Here is a 22,733-nt window from a genome sequence, read left to right as displayed (position 1 = left end):
CCACAAGAATATACAGCACTGTTATAAATATGCATATTCTTTCTCATTCTTAGCCTTTCCCCTCTGCTGAGTTAAAATGCCAGCCACCCATCCTTGAGCAAGCAGAAAACTATACTAGCATGGAATGTGTTTCTCCCATTGCTGATCCCCATCCTGTCTGATTCCATGGCGTCAATAGCACCGACTCACTGAATGGCGCTGTCCTGATCTTTTATGTGTAGCTCATGATAAACAAAGTTGATTCCAAGAGCTCTGCTGTCCCCTTTCTCTTTTGCACATCTCTACTTGGTGGGAAAAACATCCATCAATCCTGCCACTGTAACTGTATATCCAATTCTGTCATAACCCAAGCTGAATATAGTTTTTTAAAAAAAATAATAAATTGGAATCACAAAGAGAGTTCCATCACAAGTAGCCCTTTTATTTAGAAGTTCTCTAGCCTTCCTTTCCTTTCTATAGACTGCAAATGCCAACTTCTGGATTCCTCTGGGTACTGATCCAGAGGCAGTGAAATGGGACGAGACAGTCTCATCACTTCACCATTTCAGCCTTGCACTAAACTAGTAAGGACCATAATGTTAAAACATCCCCTGCAATTTAACACTGTTGCACAATTCTGACAGATGAATGGCCCACACTGCTATATTCAGCTCTCTGAAGAGACAATATAGAGGCAGCTGATGAAGCTGATCAGGGCCCAGAGAGACAGTGCTTGACCACTAAATGCTGCTTTGATCCCACCTATGGCACCATTATTCACCTGATTTGGGAAGACTTGTGGGTGCTATTGGATGCCATCAGCTTAAGGGGTGGGGGCGGAAGCATTATTTTAATGTACAGTTAAAGAGTTAAACTGGTTTATTCATGGGTTAGGGGCCAGATGAAGGCAGCATTATGGGAACATTGCAGAAAAAAGGGGCTGCCAGGTCATCTTTGTACCATGTTTAGGTGCAAGGGGAGAAGAGACAAGGAAAGCAGGCAAGCAAGCGAGTGGAACTTTTCAAGAGGCTGACTTGGAAAAGATTGTCAATTGCTAATTTATTTGCTGGCCCGGTACCATCAGAGCAGCAAGCGAGTCCGTGCTTTATAGAGAGCGTATCTCCTGAGGGCGTAACGAGGTTGTTGAGTGTCAGGATGCGACAGTACCCCCAGCAGTAGGTGAGACGTTCATCCTGCTCACGCCAAAGCTCCGGGGAGCGGAACTACTCTGCCTTCAGAGCTGCGGCGGCGGCGGCGGCGGCTGCTTCCCTCTAATGGCTCCGGAATGCGCTAGCAGCCTGGCGGGTGAGGTCACCTCCTTTCGCCTCGTCAGTCTCCTCCCGCAGGCGTCGCAGTGACAGCTGAGCCGGCGGTTCCTGGTCGCCCACTGCTTGGCTGGCCGGCTCCCGGAGCGTCTCTCGGCCGCCGAGGCTGCGGGCGCTGCTCAACGCGCTCATCCCGGAGGAAGGCGGGCTTGGGAGCTGCGGGAAACGGCCGCCATGGCGGACGACTTCGGCTTCTTCTCCTCCTCGGAAAGCGGAGCAGCCGAGGCCGCCGAGGAGGACCCGGCCGCCGCCTTCCTTGCTCAGCAGGAGAACGAGATTGCGGGGATCGAGAACGACGAGGGCATCAGCTGCGCCGAAGGGGCCGCGAGGAGCAGCCAGGAGGCCGCCGGGGAGCCCCGGGGTGAGCGCGCGGGGCGAGGAGGCGGCGGGCGGCCCCTCCGGGAAGGGGACGCGCACGTGGCCTGCCGTGACACGGCGCCGGGGGCTGCGGGGGAGCCGAGCGGGCGCCCCCCGGGGGAAGCAGGATCTTTCCCGAAGGGCGGCTGAGTCAGAAGCTGCGGCCATCAGCCATCTCGGTGGCTGCCTGGCTCCGAGGTCTTTAACTCTTGCCTGCCTGCCACGGAAGGCCAGCCGGCCAGCCAAAACTGAAGAGTCGTGTGCTGGGGCCCTCATGCAAGCCAGCAAGTCCAGTGGTGATGGGAATTGTAGTCTAAATATATCTTTCCAAACGGGGTGCCGGCGATGCATTCTTGCCAGTCTTTCTGGCAGGCCACTCTTGTTCCTGAGTTGTGGAAAGGGGATCAGGAGCTTCATCCCACCTTCAGTCACAGAGAGGTTGTTGCGGGACTTTGGGCCAATTGCTCTCCCCCTTGGCTCAGTCTACCTCAGAGGGTTGTTGTGAGGAGAAATAAGAGAAAGAGGCACTGTATGCACTGTCTTGAGCTCTAAAACAAAGGCAGGATATAAATCTAATAAAATACTGAGGCTACAGAATAGTGACTCTTCTATGGCCACACAATGAATCTCTGGCTGGGTTTATGCCTTATATTAAGCCATCAAGTGGCTTGATTTTGTTTTGCCTTCATGTAAAAGCAATTAGGGCTCTTCTGTAGGCTGTTTGAATTAACCATGGCTTAGCACAAAGAGCATGCCAGGTATATATGTAAGTGAATGTAGTTTGCTCTGAGTCCCTGCTTTGTGGAACAGGCTGGATTTTTCATCCTCCCTCTCATGGAGCCAGCTCTGCATCAGGCACCAGCTGTGGGTTGGGAGTCTCAGAAGGGACAAACACCTTTGACTCTTCGGAGCAGTTGTGGCTAACTAGGGAAGGAAAAAGAAACAGGCTCTGTAATATAGGACCTGCAAGACCCATCAGGAGCCCTGTTTTTGTGAATAATGCTTTCTTTGGCTAAGACAAGAACAGACAGCATTAGGCCCAAGCATTGGGCTGGGGAAGAGAGGCCGCAGAAGGAAGAGATGATGATTGGAATTTGATGTATCACTGACATTCTGGTTTAGCTTTGGGAGGAGGCCTGGCAAAGGTTGCCAGACCAGACCTGGGTGCAGCCCAATATTCAAGATGTGGGTGATATCAGGGGAAGGAAAGAGACTCTGCAAGGAAGTGACAGAAAGAAGAGATGTTTCACAGCCCCAAATTACCACTTCTCTTTCATAGCTGAATCCAGCTAAAGCTCTCCATTTTTAAACTGGCATACTTTTCTGTTTCCTGCTAGTTGGGACACCTGGAAGTTTAGCAGGCAACCTTTTCTGTTCATTGCCAAAACAAAGCTGCACTGGTTAATTTCTGTATGTCCTACTGTTGCTCGAAGCGCAGAAGCAGAACGAGCAAACAACAAGTTTGTTCTTGCTTCTGCTGAGGTAGCAGTCATGAAGCTTATCTGGTTCCCAGGCAAGAAATTGAAGCTGTATTGATGCTATGGAGATACAACCTACATTTTCAGACTAGAGAGCATATAACTTAGTTTTGCCTGGGCCTCATATTAGAGGCCTTGGACCTCCCCTCTAAGTGGGAGCGGGTACATAGTTTTTTCTTGTAAATTTGTTACTTACTGCTAGGAGGCACTATGCAACTTGTCCTCTGCAAGGATGAAACTGGTTGTATTATACCTCCTAGCGGTCAGTAGCAAATATAACAACTTACAAGAAAGAAAACACTCTTTAGCCACAGCTCCTATTTTCATAGTCTATCTGACCTTTTCAAAGAGACGGGAGCAGCCCAGAATCCCAGAAACTATTTAAACTGTTGATAAAGATTTCTTATCACCATATAGACCTAGGGCTGCTAGACTTGGACTGCCAAAATCCAGACCGCTTCTGGATACAAGAGTTAGATTTCTGTATCTCTCTGCTGCCATCTAATGTTCAGCCAGATTTTTTGCAGCCCACTTCTGATGGCCATATCCAGGCCACATTCAGTGATTGATGTTGCTCTACCTCTACCTCTGGATTGATTGATATTATTTAGTCCAATATTTCAGCCACAGGTGTGTATATGTATGTATATGTGTGTATATATTTATTTATATTTCGAATTTAGACACTGCCCATCTCACAAGGAAGCGACACGTGTGTGTGTGTGTGTGTGTAATCAGTGAGATGGGGTGAGAAAAGACTAAAAAAAGCCTTCCAGGATGCCAAGAATCCATTGGAGTTGGGTGGCTAATAAATTCACATAAATAAATAAATAAAATCAAAATAAAATAGTCAGGATGCACAGCTTGTTTCTATTTCAGTTGCCCAACATTTAAAAAATAATAAGCTGGCTTCATAAATCAAGCTAAGCAGTAGTGTGGTCTGTTTGGCTTTTTGCAGTATATGAACTTAGCCACTGTGGTTTATAAATTATGATTTATGGGTTAAATTCTATCCAAACCAGGCAACTAATATATGTCTAATAAACTGTGGTTTAAATGTAGCTTGGTTTGATATATGATCTTTGTCTGGGAAAATGCAGCTTCTGAAATAAAGCTACTTCATAGATACCAAATGTCACATGTAAAAAAACAATCTTTTTAAACTGAGAGAACGTTGGAAACTCAGGGTAAGATCAAGAACCGTTATGGCATGTGCCAGCAGTTAATTAAGCCTGTATAGGTTTGCCAGAATCAGAACAGGATGGATTTCTGTGCTCTTAAAACTAAAGAAAAAGGGGAAAAAGATAAATATTTGCTTCCATTACAGCATTTGGATATTGAAATCTAGTGATAATATCTAGAGCTTGCTTACCTTCAAATTTTCCAGATATATTCCAATATGTCAGACTATACAGCTATTTGCTAGATATGGATTATGGGCATTTTTATCCAAAATATCTAGAGGGCAGTAAATTGTTCTAATTAGCTATGCAGTACAGTTTGTCTTGTCTGCCCTTTTACCATTTTATGATCCAAAAGGAAAAATATCTTTGTGAGAAAATGGATGGGTACAAAATAGGATAATATGCATTGCATGAATCCAGCTGTTAGGGTGTATAAACTTTGATTTATGGCAGTATTATAATGAACCAAATCACTACTGCTTATTTAACACCATGGTTAAATAAACTATGGCTTAATAAATGTACAGACAACAACAATCTTATATACAGAGATACATTTGGTAAATTTTATTAACCAGTAACCCCAGAGTATCAAAGCAAACTCCAGATGACATGTTAAACCATTTTTAGTTTGCCAAGCATGATGTTTTTACCCTGACATAGGTGAAATTGTGGCTAAAGTGCTTGAACCACAGTTTGTCTTCATGGTTTCTGATACATTTATTCATCTATTATATGGCTAACTTTCCCTTCTGGCTTTTAGACATAGAGATGAGTGGCTGTAACATTTATTAATATAGGTGTTCTATATCACTTCTCATATACAATTCTAAGTGGCTTATTGCATAAGCCATACACAGCATCTCTGCTGTCTGTCATCTCATTTTTCACCCACAACAGGTATAGATAGAGATGAAATGGGGACAGAGATGTGGCTGCCTTCTTCTCCCCAAGCACGATGGCTGCAATCCTAATTGGGCCATTATACTTTTATTCCCCCAATATGAAAAACATTACAAATCAGAAATGTTGGATAATCAGTAAATATGTCGAATAAATTGAATAAATATGCTGAATAACCGGTAAAGATGTTGAATAAATTATAAAAAATAAAATAAATAAATAAAAATAAAAATGTCGAATAACCAGTAAAGATGGCTGGAATTGCAACCAAAATGAAAAATAACTAGCTTTGGCTTAGTGGGTTCATACAAACATATTCATTCTTTTCCTAGACTTGAAAGTCTGAAAACATCCCAGAAAAAGGCAATGGCAAGCCACAGCTACAGGTGAAACTCGAAAAATTAGAATATCGTGCAAATGTTCATTTATGTCAGTATGGCAACTCAAAAGGTGAAACCAATATATGAGATGGACGCATTACATGCAAAGCAAGATATGTCAAGCCTTACTTTGGTATAATTGGGATGATTATGGCGTAGAGCTTATGAAAACCCCAAATTCACAATCTCAGAAAATTAGAATAGTGTGAAAAGGTTCAATATTCTAGGCTCAAAATGTCCCACTCTAATCAGCTAATGAATCCATAACACCTACAAAGGGTTCCTGAGCCTTTAAATGGTCTCTCAGGCTGGTTCAGTAGGAATCACAAGCATGGGAAGGACTGCTGACCTGACAGTTGTGCAGAAAACCATCATTGACACCCTCCATAAGGAGGGAAAGCCCCAAAAGGTAATTGCAAAAGAAGTTGGATGTTCCCAAAGTGCTGTATCAAAGCACATCAATAGAAGGTTATGTGGAAGGGAAAAGTGTGGAAGAAAAAGGTGCACAAGCAGCAGGGATGACCGCAGCCTGGAGAGGATTGTCAGGAAAAGGCCATTCAAAAGTGTTGGGGACTTTCACAAGGAGTGGACTGAGGCTGGAGTTAGTGCATCAAGAGCCACCACACACAGACGGATCCTGGACATGGGCTTCAAATGTCGTATTCCTCTTGTCAAGCCGCTCCTGAACAACAAACAACGTCAGAAGCGTCTTACCTGGGCTACAGAAAAAAAGAACTGGTCTGTTGCCCAGTGGTCCAAAGTCCTCTTTTCTGATGAGAGCAACCTTTGCATCTCATTTGGGAACCAAGGATCCAGAGTCTGGAGGAAGAATGGAGAGGCACACAATGCACGATGCTTGAAGTCCAGTGTGAAGTTTCCACAGTCTGTGTTGATTTGGGGAGCCATGTCATCTGCTGGTGTTGGTCCACTGTGCTTCATTAAGTCCAGGGTCAACGCAGCCGTCTACCAGGAGGTTTTGGAGCACTTCATGCTTCCTTCCGCAGACGAGCTTTATGGGGATGCTGACTTCATTTTACAGCAGGACTTGGCACCTGCCCACACTGCCAAAAGTACCAAAACCTGGTTCAATGACCATGGGATTACTGTGCTTGATTGGCCAGCAAACTCGCCTGACCTGAACCCCATAGAGAATCTATGGGGCATTGCCAAGAGAAAGATGAGGGACATGAGACCGAACAATGCAGCGGAGCTGAAGGCCGCTATTGAAGCATCCTGGTCTTCCATAACACCTCAGCAGTGCCACAGGCTGATAGCATCCATGTCATGCCGCATTGCGGCAGTCATTGCTGCAAAAGGGGCCCAAACCAAGTACTGAGTACATATGCATGCTTATACTTTGCAGAGGTCTGATATTGTTCTATTTCCAATCCTTGTGTTATTGATGTCATGTAATATTCTAATTTTCTGAGATTGTGAATTTGGGGTTTTCATAAGCTCTATGCCATAATCATCCCAATTATACCAAAGTAAGGCTTGACATATCTCGCTTTGCATGTAATGCGTCTATCTCATATATTGGTTTCACCTTTTGAGTTGCCATACTGACATAAATGAACATTTGCACGATATTCTAATTTTTCGAGTTTCACCTGTATATTACCACCAAAAAACCGTGCATGGGTGTGACTGTGAAGACACCAAGTGCAGGAGATTTTTCCTTTCAACAAGTTGTTTTTCTTTTTAAAAAACTATCCCAAGTCTTGGACCTCAGCTCTGCTGGAGGCCTATATCTCCTTTCACAGTTCTCATGTGCTGCTATTGCTTGAATAAATATCCTTCTCCCCACTCATCCAAACAGGGAGGTGCTTTTCAAAATAAAGTCTGGTGCTGGCCTGTCTTTTGCAGCTGAAACTCTGCAAGTAGCTGGTGACTGAATGTTTCCTCTTATGCTGTACAGTAGCACTGAGTAATACTTCCATATTTTTCCTTTGTTGCAGCTAATTTTGAAAACACAGGAGGAGCTACTGTGAACGGTGATATTTTTCAGGTGAGAGTCTGTGAACTGAGTGGGGCTCTGAAGATAAGACATACAAAAGTGAATATATTGTACAGAAGAATAGCTGTAGTAGAGGTATCCAAACCTTAGAGACATTTATTTAAGAAGTCTTATCTGAGGCATTTGGCTTTTTTTGATGGTTACTCAAAAGGGAAGAGTGCTAGTAATTTTTCTTCAGTTTTTGGCTGAAATTGTTTACAATAGCATCCTCTTGTATGGTACTGCATGTAAGCAGGCAGCAAACCCCACACTCACTAGCACTGATGATGTTACCTAGTTGGGTAATGAAATGTCTGCAAGCAAACAACCAAGGTCAGAGAGCACCAAGAACTCCACAGTTCAACCCTGAGCTACAGATATTCTCTTTTATTAGCATCCTCTTACCCTAGATAGTTTGGACTACCATTTCTGTAGTCCCTTTTCCTTGGTTGTGCTGACTGGGGCTGATGAAAGTTAAAGCCACAAAAAAATGGTGCTTATCCATTTTCCAGTCAGTCATCTATAGTAACGGCTTGTAAGTATTTTGTTCTAATATTAACTGGAGCCCATTTGAAGGCACTGACATTATTGAGGGAGATAATGATGATTGTAAGGAGGGGATGAATTAGACATGGGTTGTTGTGGGGCTGAACATCCAATTGAACATAGATATAGTACAGAAGTATGGAAAGGCAGTATTGATGTGAGTAGGCTTTTACACTGCATGCACAATGATTAGGCAAGTTGTATTTTTGAGGATGAATTTCATTATTGAACAACTACAGTGCTCTCGGTCAATCCAAAATGTTAATAAACCTCAAACCTGAATATTTAAGAAAGTAAAAGTGAGGTTTTGGCTTTCTTAGGAGCATATCTATGTGTGCACAATTATTGGGCAACTATATGAAAATTCTCCCATCTCACTCATTTATTTTCATCTGTTAAAGTGAGAATAATAAACAAACAACTCAAAATTTACAAATAAACATTTCTGACATTTCAAACAAAAAAATCAGTGACCAATATAGCCACCCTTCTTTGCAATAATAGTCATAAGCCTCCCATTCATGGAGTCTGTCAGTTTCTTGATCTGCTGACGATCAACTTTTTGTGCAGCAGCAACCACAGCCTCCCAGACACTGTTCAGAGAGGTGTACTGTTTTCCTTCACCATAAATCTCCTGTTTGAGAAGGGACCACAAGTTCTCAATAGGGTTTAGGTCAGGTGAGGAAGGGGGCCATGTCATTCTTCTTTCATCTTTGAGGCCTTTACTGGCTAGCCACACAATGGAGTACTTCGATGCATGTGATGGAGCATTGTCCTGCATAAACATCATGGTCTTCTTGAAAGATGCAGACTTTTTCCTGTACCACTGCTTGAAGAAAGTGTCTTTGAAAAACCGGTAGTAGGTTTGGAAGTTGATTTTGAGTCCATCTTCAACCCGAAAAGGTCCAGCTAGCTCATCTGTAATAACACCAGCCAATACCAGTACCCAACCTCCACCTTGCTGGCGTCTGAGTCGAAGTGGAGCTCTGTGCCTGTTACTGATCCAGCCACAGGCCCATCCATCTGGTCTGTCAAGAGTCACTCTCATCTCATCAGTGCATAAAACCTTTGAAAAATCTGTCTTCAGATATTTCTTGGCCCAGTCTTGCCGTTTCAATTTATGTGTCTTGTTCAGTGGTGGTCGAGTTCCAGCCTTCCTTACCTTGGCCATGTCTCTGAGCACTGAACACCTTGTACTTTGGGCACTCCAGGTAGGTTGCAGTTCTGGAATATGACAGCACTGGAGGATAATGGGTTCCTGGTAGCTTCACGTTTTATTTTTCTCAAATCTTTGGCAGTTAATTTGCGTCTTTTTTTCTCAACACGTTTCTTGAGACCCTGTTGACTATTTGCAACAAAACGTTTGATGGTTCTGTGGTCACGCCCCAGTATCTTAGCAATTTCAAGAGTGCTGCATCCCTCTGAAAGACTTTTTACAATTTTTGACTTTTCAGAGTCAGTTAAATCTCTTTTTTGGCCCATTTTGCCTGAGGAAAAGAAGCTGCCTAATAATTATGCACATCTCGATATAGGGTGTCGATCTCCTTAGGCCACACCCTCCCTCATTACACAAATACACATCACCTGATATGCTTATATCCAATAAGCATTCAGGTTTCTACAGCTTGGAGGTGGAAAATATGCATAAAAATGATGATATGGTCAAAATACTCACTTGCCTAATAATTGTGCACACGGTATACAACCTTCTAGGTGAGTCATATCTCTGCTTCCTTAATTTTCAGCAGGCATGGCCAAAGATAAAGTCTAACCAGTCTGGAAGATACCAGATTGGAAAAGGCAGACAGTAGCATTCTGCCAGACCCAAGGAGGCATCTTCAGTTTTTCCTTTTCTTTGTTTCTATTGAGGGAAACATGAATCAGTGCAATCCTGTGTATGTTTATTTAGCACTAAGTCCATTTAATTTAGTGGGACTAACTCCCAGGAAATTGAACTGCTACGTTACTTTCCATCAGATAAAGAATTTAGCTGTGTAAATTCCACTGCAATAATTCTGTCTTTTGGTTATATCAAGCACTTCACAAATGGGAACAAGTGAGATTGACAAATGTAAATAAGCTAGCATTGTTTCTTTGTATTGGATGAAAGAATGCTGATCTGAAAATTGCAGGCATATCCTATATTATTTACTCCAGCTTCCACCCAGAAAGCATCTTTCTGTGTGATTTCATCTACTTTTCCCTCCTATCTTGGAATAGCTTAGATATTCCAAAAAGACAATAGTTTCTTTGAGGCAATGCTCTGATTGCACTAAATAAGCTGCATACCAATGTATGATTACCAAATAACAGTTTTGTGCCTTTTTTATATTGTAGAGGAACCCTATCATGCTAGTAGAATTGTACAGTACACATTTCAGGTTTTTTAGGTAAAATCCTTTAATATCTTCTGATATTATCCCACAGTTTCATAGCACATTTACAATATTGTGTATGGGAAATCATTTAAATGAGCTACTAAGGAGGATCAGAGGCATAATCTTTCATGGAGTACCATTCTACAGCATGATATATGACAACCTCTTGTCGGCTGAGGTGGATGGAAAGGCAGTGGCTATTACTGGAACTTTTGGCTTCTTCTTGGTTTGATTTAGAGTTATGTAATTATATTGGAGATAATTTAGCTTACTGAGGAGTCAGTTGGGCTATGTTCAACACTACAAGCAGCAGTATTATAGAAATAGAGCTTTCTAACTGCACATTCCCCTCTTCTTTTTCTCTTCCTCCCCTCTCCCAAACAACCACCTTCCCCAGTCCTCAGAGTTTCCTTTTTTGGGCTGAGCAATTTGCCTCCCTCTCATTTTCTTCTACTCGTCTCCAGACAAGGCAACTCCAGATGACAATTCATCACCATAAAGTACCTAGTCCAACCTGAAGTAGTAGGTGAACCTGATCTAGCCCCATCTGAAGCAGTAGATCCAGAAACAGTATTCCTACCTACATTGTATAGATCTCAGTTACTCTTTTATACTGGAAGGTGCAGTAACAGGTGCAGAAGAAAACTAGCTAGCCTTTTGGTTAATTCCAGATCAGGTGGAAAGATTGTTCATAGGGTCATTCTGCTGATTATGTAAAAACAAGCCACAGCACAGATTTCTGGAAATAACTGGGGAACCTGATGCTGGACCCAACATTTTAAAAATTGTGGTCTATAAACAGAATCTATATTGAGGACCTTCTCAAATTTTGCAGCTGGTTTATTTAATTATTACCATTACTGCCCTTTACATGAAGATGACCACCTTTAGCATTTCCCTTGTGATTTCAGCTTGAAGCTATGAAAATGGTTCTTGCTATGACAACTGTTGACACAAATGGCAGTTTTAAAACTCAACTGAAATCAACCTCTGGTTCTGGTCAGAGTAAGATTGCAGCAAGACATTGGCCCTTTAAAGATTGTGACATCATAAGAATTATATCACAAAGGCTGACTTACAGCTATTACCCCTTAGAATTTCAGGAACTCACCTGGAGCACAGATATGAAAATCATGTTGGCAGTGAATGGCAAGGCAAGTTGGTTAAGAGAGGTCAAGTACATGGCTAATGAAGATGTTCATTTCCCAGCTTGAATATGTAACTTTGAAAAGTGTATTTTTATAAGATTGCAGCTAGTTGTGCTAGTTTCTGCATGAGGGAGTCCTCAGACTATCCTCATATTGTCAGTATTCTATACCTTGTTCTTTGAATTAACTTCAGGAGAAAATAACTTATGCCTACTGGATTATACTTAATAAGCCCCCAATCAACTAGGATTGTTGTTCATTCGTTAAGTCGTATCCGACTCTTCGTGAACCATATCGCGCCAGGCCTTCCTGTCCTTCACTGCCTCCCTGAGTTTGCTCAGTTTCATGCTCAAACTAGGATTAGGACTTGCCTATAATCTTATGCAAGACATTTTGGCAAGATTGGAGACTCCTGTGTTCTACTTCCTAATCATTCCTGGTTGGGGGAGACCAATATTTCACTCATGGTTTCTTTTGTCTAAAGGAATCCAATGGACCTACAGATGCCTATGCAGCCATTGCCAGAGCTGACCGGCTGACGCAGGAGCCTGAGAGCATTCGCAAATGGCGAGAGGAACAGAAAAAGAGACTGCAAGAACTGGGTGGGGATAAAAATATTTGCTCAGGAATTGAGCTGGAGTTCAAATATAACTATAGTCATGTAAATTACAATTTAAAGATGTAGCATCTATAAGAATTGCATGTATAAGGAAAATTTTTGTAGGGCAGGAAAGAAGATGATGGAGAAGAGATTTAGCCAGCAGAAAGGCTACCTTAAAGAGTTTAAAGAAAATGCAAAGGACGCTGTTGATATTTTTGTAAAGGAAAAGGGTTCATGATACAAAAATAAAGTATAAACTGGAGATTGGGCAGCAGAATTGAAGAGGGTTTCAATAGATGAGCAGAGTGGAGGCAGTGAATATAAATATAACCAGGAAGATGATGAGAAATTAAAATATTATTATTATTATAGAATAAGAAATAATAATGAGATATTTTACTTCAAGTTTTACTTCTAGCATCAGCTAAATAAATACCTCATGGTGTAGTGATACAGCTAATCAGCATTTTTTTTCTCCTCACTAATCACTGTAGCGTTTGCGCTTTCTGATCTGTAAATTCCATGTAGATGTCAGACTACGTCTTTGTCCTTGTCATCCACAGCTCCTAACAGCCTCCCTTCCAATAAATGAAGACCAATACCTTCTTCTTAAGCTGAGCATATGACTTCCAGCTCTTAATGACCACACCTATCCAGGGTAGCTCTCTTTTGCTGGGGATGATGAAGATGTAATTCTATACCTCTGGATCATGCCAGGCTAGATTTAGGCTGGTTAGCTTGCTAAGGCACTTAGGAATCCCCTTGGTATCTTTCATGATACATCTTTCTTGGTTTTAGATGCTGCTTCTAAGGTGTTAGAACAGGAATGGCGTGAAAAGGCTAAGAAGGACTTGGAGGAATGGAACATAAGGCAGAATGAACAAATGGAGAGGAACCAGGCCAATAACAGGTACAGCTGGGAAAAATGGTTTCTTAACTACTTGTTTATATTTGGATCTGCAACAAATGAGAGGTCATCCTGCTGGATGTAAATTTTAACTCTTTCAAACATAGTCATAATAGCTACTGCAAATATCTGTGGGTTGCTTTGGCTGCATGTAAATAATGTAATCTTGGGAAGCTTAATTCTAGTTCTTAGAATCTAGCTGTCTCTGTACCAGGTCTGTCACTGTGGGGGCATTATGACAAGTAGTTTACTTCTGTAAAGTATTTTCTTTTTCTCTCCTACACCTTTGATTAATGAACCTCTAATCAACTCACTAAGCTGCTAATACTTTCAAGTACTATCTAGTTCTGCCTCTTCCCCTTTTAAGGGTACTACTAATCTGTGTTTCTCTCTTTAACTCTTTGCTGCCATTCTGCTCTGCCCTTTCTCCTGTTACTGGACCACGCCACAGGATTGCTGACAAAGCCTTTTACCAGCAGCCAGATGCAGATGTGATTGGCTATGTGTATGTCTCTCTTGCTCATTTTTTAGGGGTTGGGGGTAACTTTTCTTAACTAGGGACCATACATGTGGAGCTGCAGTGTGTGCTTTTTTGCTAGATATTTTGTGAGCACAAAAATAGGCCCAGAATTGCTTCAGTTCCTTCTCATAATTTACTGTGGTGTGAGAATAATAATTTAATTGTGTAGTTTCCTTACTCCCAATATTCTTTTAATGTTGAGGAAGCCCAATGTTCCTTTAATTTTTTTTAGATTTTTTAATCCTGCCTTTATTATTTATTTAATTTATTTAATTTAACAATATTAATGTTATTTACTCTCCGTGTCATATCATCCATAGCTAAGAAATCCTTTGATAATTTTATATAAACTATTTTTGATAAGCAGATAAAGGAGAAGGGTCTCTTCTGTTTCTAATTCTTAATAAACAGTTTTCTTGCTGGCATAGCAAAAAGGTAAGGCATAAATTGATGGAGCAGTTGGAAGTATAAAAACATATACTATAGAGGAGAGATGGAGCAGTCTATGAAGAGAAGCAACAAAGCGATAAAGGTGTATTTTCTTCTGCCACAGACTTCTTATCAAGAAATACCTACTGGTATTTCAAAGGGCCTGGCTCTTTGCCCAGGTCTTTGCAGAGGACAATTGATGCCCCTTTCTGTTACCCTCTGGGTTTATTTTCTTGCCATCGTTGTTCTTTTGTCTTATGCTGTTTTTGCATTTTTTATATTGTTCTGTTTTATAAATGTTTTAACAATTGTAAACCACCCAGAGTCGCTGGGAGTCGGGTGGCATATAACTTTAATAAATTATTATTATTAAATATAAGGCTTATGATGCTTTCTAAGTGCTCCAAAGCATGCCATATAAGCATCCCCTATATAGGTTGCATAAGCCTATATTGTAATTACTTTTTTATTTGTTTTCGTGCAGTGCCAGATACTAGTCTGGCAATGTTCCTCATACTGTAATATCAGAGAGATGCTGCTTAAATGCTGTATATCAAACAGTTCCTGAATCCTATACTGTATGCTCCTACTGTCCTTCCAAAAAGTCTCAGTGCTTGTTCTATATAGTCATCCTAGTCTCAGGTTTGTCCATGCAAACTGTTCCAGGATTTGCTTATTTTTGCTCTTAAGCCTGCTTTCAAGTGTGAGGTGTATATCTTGGCCCTATCAGTTGTTACTCATTCATACACTCATTTTTCTTGTTACCTGAGATAGCAGAAAACCTAGAGTACTTTTCAAGCCTGTGATCATGATGATCCATGTCCAAACTATGGCTAATAAGTAAACTGCATTTAGCATGTAGTGTATTTTATATCTGCACACCCAGGTGGTATGGCTGTGTGTGAGGGTTCTTTGCTTCCCAAGGACTGGACACGCTACAGTGTAGTAAATCTGTACAGAATGCTTTATTGTAGCACACACTTTCCCCAACAACAGACTACTGCTCTCCGCCCATCTAGGACTTGCAAGGTGATGTTGCCATGTAAATTTGTCTTTTATACTTAGCCCTTTAATGGTTAGTTCAAGCAAAAGTCTATAAAATGTATAAAGTCTCTATAAATATATAAAGTCTTAAAGTGGCATGCAACCTTTGCCTTTTTCCAAATACTCTTTCAGTAGTTGAGATGAGGTGCTGCTTCAGTGTGGTTGTTCCTCTTCTAGTTGCTACTGAGCTCCCAGCAAACCTCCAAGGTCCAGGCAGGAGTCCCACCAGGTTATGCTGCTCACCACAACCTGTGGTCCTGGCAGTCGAATGATAGTCCTCTTGCCTGCTTGTAATAGCTGCCAATCTTCAGACATTGCCTCTGCTTCCCCTTCTGTAGGCTGTTTGCTTGCCACCTTTCCTCTTATACCCGTGCCCTCTACACACACCTCCTCCTGACTCTGTCTTAATGTTTGCTTTTCTAAGCTAAGAACCTGGGTGGGTTGAAGCTGCCTCTGGATGCTGGCAAGTCCTTGAAAACGCCAGGGTGTGGCTCAGTTATCACAGGCAACTGGAAAGCTGGCTTGGATGCTTGTGACAGTCAGGGAAATGAGGGAAATGGGGTGAGAAGTGTTTCTGCCTGGCTGCAGCTTACCCTTCCCAAGCACAGACAGCAGCCCCAACGTCACTCCCTCATACTGTGAGAATATGTGCGTTTACTTGGTGCTCAGTGTTACAAAATTCATTAGCCAGAATGTCTCTTAAAAGAAGGAAAATAGGTTCTGGGAAATTCCCTTTTTCACAGATCTCAATGGCTGTATTCACATGATAGACTGAACCATAAACTAACCAACCAGGTTTTAATCTATTGGGTGATACAGATCAGGCCTATCTAATTAATTTATATTTAGCATAATGTGTGAATGCAGAAAATGTGGTTAGTTTGATAAATCATAGTTCAGTTAACCAACAGTAAATGTTTTGTGCTTACCCAGACTTTGTCTGGAGGCAAAACACTATTGAACTTATTTTCTGGCCTGACAATGTCCTACCTTGCCTTCTCCAGAGCCTCAGAGGAAGCCTTCCTAAAGGAGTCCAAGGAAGAGACGGCTGGCACTGAATGGGAGAAGGTGGCCCAACTCTGCGACTTCAATCCCAAGAGCAGCAAGCAGTCCAAGGATGTCTCACGCATGCGCTCAGTGTTGATCTCCCTCAAACAGATCCCTCTGGCCCGCTAACCTAGCTGAAAAGAGGCCGGGGCTGGAGAGAGGGTGCTGGTGGCTCTTTTGCCAGCAGGTTTAGCAGCAGCACCACAGGCTTAGAAGGCCACCAGAATGAGGGAACAAAAGCATCCTGCCCCTGCCTCTTCCTCTCTTCTCAGTATGTTCCTGTCACTTAGATTGGGTGGCTGCCTGTAACCCTCCCCTTGAATTTACTTTGCTTAAAGGGTGCACTGATATCTTTTTACACATATTTATTAATGGTGTGGTCCTTGGGCAACTGCCCTCTTCCTTGCTGCCTTCAAGAAAGGTCACTTTCAGTATTGGGTCATTCAGAGTTTCCCAGTCCCCTGGTCTTGCCATTATCTTCTCCTCTCAGACCTGGCTGGTTTAATAGGTTAAACATCATCCCCCTCTCCAGTCATTTGTACTAGACCTAGGAGGCAGTGCTAAAACTGAGCTTAGGGCTGTGCACAGAATTCTAGTCCCAGTTCTGTTGCTGGTTTTTTTTACCTGAGTGATGAGCATGATTCTCAGGAATGGCCAACAGTTAGAGAATTGGGACTCAGTTGCGCTTCCCACTTGTGCGGGGGCGTTGTGGGCACAGTCAGATTGAAGAGATCTCTTAGAAAGTGAGCCCTTCAAGAGCAAATGTGCGAAGAGAGGTGAACTGAAAACTGAAGTAATGCTAGATGTGTGTGCTACACTTTTATTGGCAAACCTGAAAATGAGATTTGTATGAAGCTGTGGAAGAGCTACAGTCAAACATGAAACCACTGCACAAAGAGCTGCTTGCACTGAAAAGAACGCCGTTTCTCCTTTTGAGATATTCTTTAGGCTTAGCTGATGACTAGGAAGAATATACAAGCAGATTCCTTCACTTTCACTCCTCTCTTCAAAGGTTATTCCATATTTGCTTAAGGATACACTAAATGTATAGCTACAATGTAGAGTTAAACTGGATGTTATTACAAAGGTACCTTCTTTGGATCTTCTCCACTGAGAGAGCTGTAGATTTAAACAAACAAAAGCCTATTCTTCTGTTGTCACTCATGTAGCTAACACACCCAACTAAACACTATGATTTATGTGCACATTTTCTTGGCATTTAATGCCACAGTATGCAGTAAGACTTATGTAAATATGTTTAAGGTTTCAGACATAGACATGTCACTCTTGTTCCAGAGAATATTTGCCCTCTCGGTTTTCAGGGCTTTGCATCCAGCAACTCATGTCCTTGCTAGTATGATGGTTTTCCAATCCAGCTACCCAGAGGAAGTTTTGTGTGAACAGCAATGTCAGATGGTGAAAGTTTTTCCTAGTCTTTCTTCCTTTCCATACTACTAGCTCAGATCTGCAATCTCTTTTGCTGTAATTAAAGAAGAGTCAATAATTCTTCCAATTTCCCTTTGGGTGTACGTTTTACTAGAAAGGGCTGCTTGGCTCCTTCGGTGAAGATTCTTCACTTGAGCAAATGCACAGAAGAAAACAATTCAGCAGCATAAGGCTGTAAGATCAGTTTCAAAAATGTGGCTTTAGAAAGACGGGGCTTGTTACTTCATCTTAGCTGTTGTGTAGCAGGGTGAAATATTCATGACAATATAGCTGTATGTACAGCATATATGGGCTGTGTTCACTACATAATTTAGCATGGGTTTGCATATGTATTTTACATGTAAAATGTCCTCGTGGTAAATTCAATATATCATTTTTGCATAGTAAAACATTTTCAAGAAAGAACCACGATACATTGAAGTTACTAGTCCAGGGAAGACACCCTTTTCCAGTATTTTCTCTCTTATGGTAACTTCAGCATTTTCCATATGTGGGTTATATCATACCAGAAAGTGGCATATTAGAAGTCATCCTTTGAAGACCTGACAATGTTACCCAAAGGGGGCGGGGGTTGGGGCCATATCATCTTCTAGAGGTAGTCCCATGAGAGAAGTTGCTCCTTTAGTTAATGAAGGCTTGTGCTTTTTGTTACTCATAAGCTAAAAATGGGTTGGGCTGAAACCTATTCAGCACAAAGCGTTGTATGGAAAGACTTTTGTAGCAAGTCTTTCTCTTGCATGTCCTTGGCTTATATTCTGTGGATCCAAGATGTCATTTGACATGAAAAGTTCATACCAATCCTACAACATACATCCCTTCTGGAGCACCGGTGAAGTCAGGAAATGTGGAAGAAACTGAATACTTTCACAAGCTTTCTTTTGACAGCTGTCTACTGAATATAATTTTATCAGAGGCCAAAGACTTCATGTTCAGCTGTATGTGAGAAGAGATGGCAAGGCTATTGAAGTGAATGGACAATTCCAGATTAAGGATAATTTTCTGACTCATCATAGCCCAAGAAGATGGTCAAGTTGTTATCTAGGAGCAATCACAGTCTGATCAGCTATTGCGTCTTACAAAAATTAAACTAATCTCCCAATTATCTGTGACATTGTTAAACCAACTGCTGCTTCGAGAGTCACAGAGTAAAATCACAGAATGCTTTAATTGAAAAAGTAATTGGAGGGCAATTATTTGACAACCTGGGCTGTTAGCCTACCCATTCTCTGTGTGGAAGTAAATTTGAAAACATATATCCAAGCAGGTATTGAGGGTTTACAGGCATAGGAATTAATCCCATTCATATTTTGCTGGAAGGTAAGTTCTGTTGTGAGCTACCTCTCTTATAAACTTCACACAAGTTTATGAAAGAAAGCATTGCATTAGGGATTAAAATAGATGTCTAATACAGTGTCAAGCCTTTAGATTGTGGGTGTATTTATGATGCACTTTTTCAGCAGAAAATGATCCAGAATTAAGTTGTCATGGCGTTTTCTTTTCACTGACATAAAGTGAATAATTTTAACCATTATCTGGAAGGATTAAGCCCTTCACATTCTACCTCATTCTATGAAAGAGAAAATTATTCAAGTATATAAATTAGTATTTATCTTCTAAGGAGAGTACAATATTCTACTTTGGGTTAAAAGAAAGTATACACATTTCTCAGGACAGATTGAATTGTGTCTGGCAAATTATTCACTAGCTGCGAATTGCTATGTGCCTTAGGTGGGCAGTAAACTGCAAACATGATAGTTTGTAATGATATTAACTATGTTTGTAAATAACTCTTGCTTCCAAATTTATGATCTCTAAAGTAATAGACATCTAGCAACAAAATGCATTTTTCAAAATTTGTTGATGTAAGACCATAATCAGGATTCATGTATGAAGAAATCTTAATATACTGTGTTTCCTGCAAGGTATTTTGAAGCAAAGAAGATTAAGAATAGTTATTCAGAACAAAGCATTTTTTAAAAAACTAAATTTATATGTATGAGAACCCAACTATATAATTCCTTAAACTTTCAAAGACACAGTACATCAAGATTGCCTGGCATAGAGGCTCCTAGTTTTCTATTCTTAACCTTGCAAACTAGTCTTTACACCAATCAAAAAGGGGGGAAAAAATTACAGGATATTTTAGAAATTCATTCCGTTATAATTACACAAATGATGCAAATTTATGCAAATGACTTAAATTCTATTTTAATAGATTTAATAGACACCCCATCCTTCAAATAGTTAAACTGAAGCTTTCCTGTGCATACCTTAGGGGAAGCACAGTTCTGAGCATATAAAAAGATAAAGACCGTCTGAGTTGAGTTTGACTTCTGGTGAGCTGCGTGGATGTGCCCATATAGTTTTCCTGACAATAGGACGAAAGTGGTTTGCTGTTGCCTGTTTCTGGGACGCTTTTTAACTTCCCAGTCTAGGCTGGGATGATTCGGTAGTTGCGCATCCAAGTACTATCCAGGTTCAACCCTGCTTAGCTTTCTGATGTCAGCCAAGGTTGGCTGAGCGCTGCCATGTGCAGCATTTAAATAAACCCTTAAAACACAGACATTGTGACAAGATTTAAAAAGAATATGGCTGTGCTGTGCTTCAAATGCTATAAACTACCTCTGTCTTACAGTTAGTATCACAATTTCCTGCATAATCATCTTAGGTGCAAATAGGAAAGCCGAGATGCAGAGCAACAAGAGTGTTTGTCGTTATCAAGCAAATATTGGAAGGAAGGAAGGAATCCAGTACCTCATAGGGTATGAGCTATTTGGCTTTGAATTCTCATGTGTTCGTTGTTCATGTCTCCAAACAGGCAACAAGAGCAATGTTACAGCTTTTCCTTCTCTTTTTTAGTCTTACCAGTACTCAGTATTTGCATAGATAATGATGTAATATAGCAAGCTATAGTTTGCACAGTTGCCTGGTCATTACCATATGGGTCAAAGTCCAACCCTTGATTGATTCATAACCTTTACTCCTGAATAGGCATATACTGTAGCTGTAAATGGTATATTGAGTTGAATGGGAAGAGATTTAACATCTTGTTATATGTATATATTACAAGGCTCAGCTTCAATGCTACTCAGCTTTGCAAGGTAACAAAAAAGCCACATGCAGTCCAGTATAGATAAAGCTACTTCAGTGTAATAATTGCCCAATAAAGGCAAGTCATACATGCTGAACAATAATGCTGGCGATAGTATATTGGGTGACTCAACAAAATGAGAGCTAAGTTCACGCAATATAGAATACTGAGCTCTAATTTCAGGAAGAGCCCACCAAAGAATATAAAGTCATTATTTATAGACATCAATCGGCTTGCTCAGCCAATCTTTCCACTACTGTCGTCTCCCTGGAAGTGTAATCTAGCCATTTTATTCACATAACACGACTCCTTCCTATCTTGCCTAAGATTACAGAGCCATACTGGATATCTGCTCTGCTCTGCATGTTATCATGCTTCTGCATAGTTCAAACCAGCACATGGCTGACATGGAAAGTGCATCATTTCAAGCTGTTTTGGTGGCAGAAGCTTTTACCAACTGACTGTAAGAGTTCATCCATAGACAGAATAGAGAAAAGTGATCTGCTCTGACAATCAGACTAAACCTTTCTCTTCCATGTAACACATTTGTGTAACAGTTATCAGACACAAGTTGTTATCAGAACTGATCTACAATGCAAGGAAATAGTCAAAGAGTTTTGTTTTTCTGAGAGACATTACATACTACAATAGGATGATTATGCATCAACAGCATTATTTAACAAGACTACGCTGCTAGCAAAACGGTTAGGACAAAATGTCGGATTCATCATTCGGGTAACAAAGCATAATGCAGCTTGTTAAGTTTTGGCTTATTATGTCGTGCAAGCACAGCTGTAAATCATGGTTATACTTGAGTGCACTGGGCAAACCTATCCAACTGTAGCTTTATTCAGTAAACCATGGTTTGTTATGAACCTAGCCATTATAATTATAACCTAGCCATTATAAACCATAGCTTAGCATGATACATAAATTCAGCCAATATAGCTTTCCTTGAAAGCCTTTCTATTAAAAAGTGTATACAATACAGGAATGCCAATGGTTTCAAGGAATAGCCATCACTATGTAGGATTTTGCATTTATTCAAATATATCTTGCAATTAAAATCTTGCTTGTTCCTGCCTAAAGTATTGGCCATCTCCCCAAATCTTTGTCTTGTTTGCAAATTTGATAATCCGAACTCCTTATCCAAGCCATTTATAAATATGTTGACAGCATAGGGTCCAGAACAGAGCCCTGAGGTACACCACTTGACTGTTCCTTCCAGCTTGATACAAAATTTGTTCAACTCTATTCTTCTAATGGTAACATATTCCAGCCTGCATTCTGCTATCTTCTCTACCAGAATCTCATGGGATACTTAACTGAATTCTTTGCTACAGTCAAGGTATGCTATGACTATCACACAATGGACAACTAAGCTGGTCATTCTATTAAAGCATAGCAGGTTGATTTGAGCTAATTATTCTTGCTAAACCCATGCTGGCTCCTGCCAGGCAATGCATTCTTTTCTGTAAAAGTTCCCAAACCAATTGTTTTCCCAGTATGGATATAATGACTAGTCATTACCACGGTCCTCCTTGTGGTGTTTTGCTGTTCTCCAAACCTCTGGCATTACATCTGTTCTCCATGATTTCTCAAAGAAAGGGCTCTGAGATACCTGCAAGCTCCTTCAAGAACCTTGGATGGAATTAGACTCATCCTGGAGACATAAACATGCTTATGGTAGTAGCCTAACTAACTTGCCACTCCCTTGAGTCACTTGTTTTAGTTACATTCATTTGAACATAGTAGCCCTTTGGGGAGAAGACTAAAAATAGGAGATTATGCCCTCTCCCCATTGTGGTGTTCTTGGTGCTTTCTGAGCTTGGTTGTTTGCTTGCAAATGTTTCATTACCCAACTAGGTAACATCATCACTGCTGGTTATGATATTACCTAGTTGGATAATGAAATGTCTGCAAGCAAACAACCAAGCTTAGAGAGCACCAAGAATTCCAGAGTTCAATCCTGAG

At 41.0% G+C, this 22,733-nt stretch overlaps 1 protein-coding gene across 1 annotated transcript; it reads left to right on the top strand.

Annotated features, from left to right (window-relative positions):
- Positions 1–1,078: 1,078 nt before the first annotated feature.
- CLTB (clathrin light chain B) lies at positions 1,079–17,450 on the top strand. The gene is made up of 5 exons (XM_088133921.1): positions 1,079–1,665; positions 7,565–7,614; positions 12,159–12,276; positions 13,074–13,185; positions 16,180–17,450. The coding sequence occupies exons 1-5, from the start codon at positions 1,479–1,481 to the stop codon at positions 16,349–16,351; spliced, it is 639 nt and encodes a 212-aa protein (XP_087990047.1). The 5' UTR covers positions 1,079–1,478; the 3' UTR covers positions 16,352–17,450.
- Positions 17,451–22,733: the final 5,283 nt, after the last annotated feature.

Source organism: Python bivittatus, unplaced genomic scaffold, assembly GCF_059951505.1.
Source record: "Python bivittatus isolate LINGU-HERP-01145 unplaced genomic scaffold, Pbiv_v1 ctg000080_np1212, whole genome shotgun sequence".
Classification (NCBI taxonomy): Eukaryota; Metazoa; Chordata; class Lepidosauria; order Squamata; family Pythonidae; genus Python; species Python bivittatus.
This window is presented reverse-complemented; position numbering and strand designations above follow the sequence as displayed.

Bases quoted from the DNA above. Each gene is read 5' to 3' on its own strand.
- CLTB (XM_088133921.1), top strand. From the start codon at position 1,479: ATGGCGGACGACTTCGGCTTCTTCTCCTCCTCGGAAAGCGGAGCAGCC. The intron at 12,277-13,073 runs GTGGGGATAAAA...TCTTGGTTTTAG, and splicing joins AAAGAGACTGCAAGAACTGG to ATGCTGCTTCTAAGGTGTTA. The intron at 13,186-16,179 runs GTACAGCTGGGA...TGCCTTCTCCAG, and splicing joins AGGAACCAGGCCAATAACAG to AGCCTCAGAGGAAGCCTTCC.